The 6,054-nt window shown below is 35.6% G+C and overlaps 1 protein-coding gene across 1 annotated transcript in view; it reads left to right on the forward strand.

Moving 5' to 3' along the window:
* LOC105620721 (plexin-A4-like) overlaps positions 1-4,212 on the forward strand; it is a 47,488-nt gene extending 43,276 nt beyond the window's left edge. Inside the window, exon 2 of the mRNA XM_012202214.1 lies at positions 4,015-4,212. Within this exon, the coding sequence (XP_012057604.1) occupies positions 4,015-4,212 (198 nt within the window). The remainder of the gene's footprint in view (positions 1-4,014) is intronic.
* Positions 4,213-6,054: the final 1,842 nt, after the last annotated feature.

Consider the following 6,054-nt stretch of genomic DNA (forward strand, 5'->3'; position numbering starts at 1 on the left):
AGAGAGAGGAGGAGGAGGAGGAGGGGGGAGACAGAGAGAGAGTGAGAGAGAGAGGGAGAGGGGAAGGGAGGGAAGAGAGGAAGAGAAAGAGAGGGAACGGGCGGACACTTCGTCGATAACGTTTTCCAACGGCGGCTACACGGTAATGTCCGACGAATCGATATTCGGAGTACCCCCCGGGGAGGGGGGTGACAGCCCGAAGGCGCCGGGGCGACGAGGGGTGCTACCGTGGTCAGGGTGAAAAGGGACGGGACGTGGTGGCGGAGTTCGCTAGACGGCGAACGTGTGTTCTGGATGGTGGCGCGTCGTTGTTCGAGAATGACGATCACTATTCGATTAGGTTTCACTTTGGCTTTCGAAGAAAAACGATATGCGACCGCTCGGGGTGAAGTGGATCGTTTTTTTTTTTTTCGGGAAAAGTGTCGATCCTTTCATTCTCAATGTGACTATGTGTATAGCGATATATTTAAGAGGCAGATAACTTTAACATGTATTTCAAACAGCAGGAATTATCTTAAATTAATTAAGAACTTTTATCACTTCTCCTTTCTTCTTTTTTTATTTCCTTTAAAGAAGTGTATAATAAATAATTATTTATATTTATTATGTAATTAATTTAGGTTACATATTTGGTTATACAATAATTATTTGTAATATTGCTTGTGTTTACTTTAAATTCATAAAAGTATATGTTTTTTTTATATTGAATAGTACATTTTTTTCATTTTTAAATATACTTACATAAAAACAGAACATAGTTCATTAATTCTGGAAAAATAAAATGATTAATGCAGTGTATTTTTTTACAAGTTAAATATACAATTTATATATGCGAAAAAAACAACACTATATTATGAAATTAAAGTTTAAAACTAAAATTAAAAAATAATAATTTGTTACAAATTTATTATATTTCATATTTTATAAATAATGCTGTTTTTAATTGTTTTTTTTTTCAATATTGTTTTGTGTGGATAATTTCAAACTGAAATTCAGTTATCAAAAAGATATTAGAACAGTTATTATTATTTCGATTAATCCATGATTCGCATCACGTCAAATGTACGTCCCTCTTTAATCACCCCTGTTCTCAGGATGTAGAGTTGCAGTCGACTGCATTCCGCCCTCCATGCCAATGACGTCATAGCTTGCCACGTGGCATTGTGCATGTTTTATATATATGTATTATATATATATAAGGGTTATTTACGTTTTACTGTTAAGACATATCGGCGGAGTTTTCAAAGGCCATATCGAATCTCGCGACCCTCACCTGTAATAAATGTCTCAACGCACGAGAGATTATGTAAAAAAAAAAAAGTAAGTCCCACGGGATTATCTCGAGCGAGCGTTGCCTTCGTTCGCATTAAACGTTGGGATTTATAAGTCCACTGTAGTCGGCGACGTCGGTGACGACAAGTCAGCCCCGTACTGGTCCGTAGGGGTCCACCGCGGGTCTGGACTTCTCGATAGTCGAGATTTATCGAGTCTACGGTTTGACGAATTCGATCCTGGGGCAATCCGGCTCCTAGTGCTGTTGGTCTTCGTCCTTCTTTTCAGACTTTTGTATGTACTATCGCATCCCTTGGGAAAAGGACTACATCCTTAGCGAGATTTATTGAATGGATAACTCATGCCATCGACTGTATTTCTTCGGAAATATTTTCCTCGATCGGCGCAAATAAATTTGGATTATTTATTTTGGAAGTAATTAAGTATTATTTTTACTTCCACTTTCTGTTTTATAAGAAGAAATTAACTTCTTGAAGAATTTCTCAATATAACTTACAATTGAATTAATTCATATAAAAGTAGAAATTGTTTTCATATAATAGCTGTCCTCAGAAATTATCCGTAGCACTCTTGCAATTCTTTAAATAGAACAACGACAGAGAACGCGACTTTTAATACCGTTTTATTGTTTCTTAATTATCAACAACGAAATCCGCGAAATATACGAAAATCGTGCTGCGCAAATATTTGTTTTTTTTGCCATGTAAAACATTCATTCGTTCATTCACTTCGCCTAGCAGTTGCATAGGGTATGGAGGATATGAATGCATTTCCAGGATTCGCGATGGAACTCGTCGTCCGCACGATAGCAATTAGACCCAAAACATTTTCAGCGTCAATTACGCGCTAATGTTTGTAATAACGACTGACGACGATGGCTTTAATCGCGATGTCGCATGCAACGTCGTACGAAACTACGAGAATACATTCCTGCTTTTGCGAGATATTATTCTGTCAGCCCTAAACCGAATAATATTGAATATTTTATCTCAAATATAATATTAATAGTAGTATTATACAAATCACTTATCGTAATATGACATGAAACAGATTTTAAAAAATGCTATTTATTTTATTTCGAATTCATTAACGTGTTGTATGAAAAGTTCTCTGCTATCTAATGTATGTACCGATGACTAATTTTTTTATTTATTATTGGGATATTAATTCAGATTATTTTCATATACCGAAGATTTTATATAAATTATATGTTATGTTTATATGATGTTATATGTTATTTGCATATATTTTTTGTTTTTATTTTTTTATTTGACGTTTTTTCAACTGTCTTTATTTATTATTTAATTTTTAAAAATATAATTACATCAGCAATTAATTTTGAAATAATGAATATTTTGAAATAAAATCCGACCGAGTTAATGCACAACATAAATGTGGTAGAGAGCGCCAAGGATCGATCAAAGTTGGATATTTTGAATAATATATTGGATTGTCCGGAAAGTTCGTGCCGACTAACCTATATAATTTAATAAATGTATATACTAAAATTTAAATCTTCTGCGTTTCAATTTTCCTTCAATCAACATCGGTACGAACTTTCCGGACAACCCAATAATATGCTTGATTCATGAATTTAATTTATCTCATATGTGACTATGCGCTAAAACGTTCGGATATTTTAAACACGATCAATCTGAGATGATAATCGCGAGTCGAAACATTCGGACATTCGCATATATTGTATATAATCCTCCCTATTTTAATCAATGAACTTTTATTGCGAAAAATATTACCTCAATCAGGATTCGAACCTGAGAAAGGTCCCGAGATGACGTAATATTTGAATCCTGGATGACGTAATATTTTCGCAATAAAAGTTCATTAATTGAAATAAAGAGGATTATATATACGCGAATGTATGAATTATATACTCGCGATTATTAGCATCTCAGAGTGATTGTGTTTAAAATGTCCAAACGTTTCGGCGCACAATCACATCTGAGATAAATTCATAAATCAAAAATATTATATCATTCGAAATATCTAACTTTGACCGATCCTTAGCACTCTCTATCATATTAATGAATATTTTGTTTTTAAAAATGTAACATAAACTTTGGATATTTGATTCGTCAATGAATTTATAAAAAATTAAATATATAAACAATAGGATAGTTAACTTTTTTATAATATGGAAATAAAAAAGCTCATTTATATTAGGAGCTGCATTTTACATTCTATGGATAGAAGAAACAATTTTTAATAAGCATCTTATACTTTATGAAGAATTCTGGGTTCGGTGGTTGTAGAGATTGAAATTCCCATTTCGAAACGGTTTAACATTTCGCGGTTGTTGCTCACGAGTAGCCGCAAGCTACAAGGGATACAAACTCTGAACGCTCGGGAAAACTTTCGAATCGGGCATTAATTCAATTCGTTGCGCGAAAGTTCCGAATTAATAAAAATAGAGGAGTAGCTTTTTATCTTTTTTCTTTATGTCGCGCGTTACGTAAAATGTGTCTTTTTGTTGTCAATGAAACTTGTAGCAAATGTCAATTAAATTTCTCATTTCCGTTTAATTTAAAATATACAAAGGTATATTTAATACTGTCCTAATATATCTTATATTTAGTTGTTATAACGCAAAGTTTGCGAATCCTTTTACGTAATGTTTCGGGCAATGTATATATTTTTAGTTTGTTTTTATCTCTCTATATATTTAATCTCATGATTTTCATGCGAATGCCATTTACTCTCGAGGCAAATGCACAAAAATCGACAGTTTTCAATCGTTCCCACGCGAAAGCTGGTGACCCCGATGCGGTTACAGAAGTGACCGCGTTCTTCTTAAAACCCGAGGCATGCTGGAGCGCAGCCAGTAGAAGAGTGGCGCAGCATTTCGTCGTGGAGAGGGTGACGAAGCGACAGTACGAAGAAGAATCGAAGAGAGCTACGTGATCGGTGGGAAGTTGAAGAGCAGGGTTGCGAGTGCGGTCAGAACGTGGAAATCGTCTTTGAGTATACTTTGGCTCTCGAATAGATTTTACCAATATTAACGATCTAAGTCGCCATTTTCAATGGAAAATAAAACACTCGCCATTATAAAATTGGACAAATTAAGAATCTTTCAATCGATGACAGATTTGTATTAAATATTAAATAATAAACAAAATTATCTAATCTGATCGATGTAAAATATATATTGATTAATTGATAATAATTGGAATGAACCTTCTATTATTCTATTGGAGTATTTATAGCATTTTGCATGAGGTTGGAAATTTAATTTGCATGTAACATGAAACTTTACGAGTTACTCATTGTTATCTATTTAGTCTAGTGATCAGCTTCGTATATATATATATATATATAATATAAATTCAGCCATCATGATAAAGTCAAATTTGATACTCATATGATATGATTAGCAGTTCAAATAATAGTAGCACTTCATACAGATTGATCGAGTGCGATATACGATTTTTATTATGTAAAAAGTTGTGTAATGCTTCCGAATCAGCTATAATACTCAATAATTCAAATAATAATTCCATTTCTTCAAGAGCCTATAGTGGAGAGTATCATAAAGAAATGACATAACCATATCGTAGATTAAGAGACATAAATACATGTCCAACACGGCTGATCCGGTGATTCTCTGTCTCTTCCTTCCTTGACACAAATGGCGAGAGACTAAGACGGTTAATCAAATGATAAGCACGTTTGGAACTGATCCAAGCTAGACCGTTCTCATAACGGTTGTATGCACTACTCGAAACAAGTAGCCGCTAATATATATTTCGTGTATCAACGATTACCATTTTACAGCTGGATTGAAGCATGTTTTTCAGCATATGTTTTCAAACAAATTGTCGTCAAACCATCAAGAAATTGATCAAATTAAATACAAGAATAAAACATCTTAAGAGAAAATTAATATATATTTCTTTCAAGATTATTTTCGATTTATCAATTTTAATAAACGTACGTCTTCTAGTAATAAGACCTCTCATCTATTTAAAACGCCGCAGTACTTCAGTCCATTTTATTTACTGTATGACTATATTACGCAAATATTTCTAATGTGGTATCTTTATCGCACGTTTAGTTAACAAACTACCCGCTCTGATTTTTGTTTTCTTGACTAAGTTCAACCTACCGCAGCGCTAATCGCGATAATTTGTAACTGTTCAGGTCTTCTTCAACGCAACCTTCTCGTTTATCGGCATCTCTCTACGAGATTGATATTTACTCTTTGCCGGTTAACGCGACTTACTCGGTAACTCTCGGCCATCAACGACTACCTACCGCGCCGTTTATTCGTGTCCGTGAGCCATCGTCGTCGTCGTGTCGTCGTCACGGTATCTTTCGTGCCTATTCCCATTGCGTACTCGTCCTTTGATGCATGCTCTACGAGCGATTTCTGGCCGATGCTCTCTTAGCATCGGGATACCCGTGGTACTCGACTTGCTTTTCCCGGTACTAACGAGCGACCATAGCAATGAGCGAGAGAAAGAGCTAGAAGGTGGAGGTGGTGCTGGTGAAGGAAGAGCAACGGCAGCAGCAGCAACATCGGCATTAGCAGCGGCAACAGCAGCATCACGATGCAAAGAATCGTGTGCGAGGGAAAGGGCAATGGCGAAGAGCAGAGGGCAGACGTGTTACGAGAAAAAGAAAGATCTGGGCGGGAAAGAAAGAGGAACGAAGATGGAGGATGGAAAGGAAGGAGAGATCTACCTCGGAAGAGCGAAGGAGAGACCACGGACTTGGCTCAGAAGCGAGCCAACGTCGACAAGATAG

The sequence above is a fragment of the Atta cephalotes genome, assembly GCF_000143395.1.
Source record: "Atta cephalotes unplaced genomic scaffold scaffold00028, whole genome shotgun sequence".
NCBI lineage: Eukaryota > Metazoa > Arthropoda > Insecta > Hymenoptera > Formicidae > Atta > Atta cephalotes.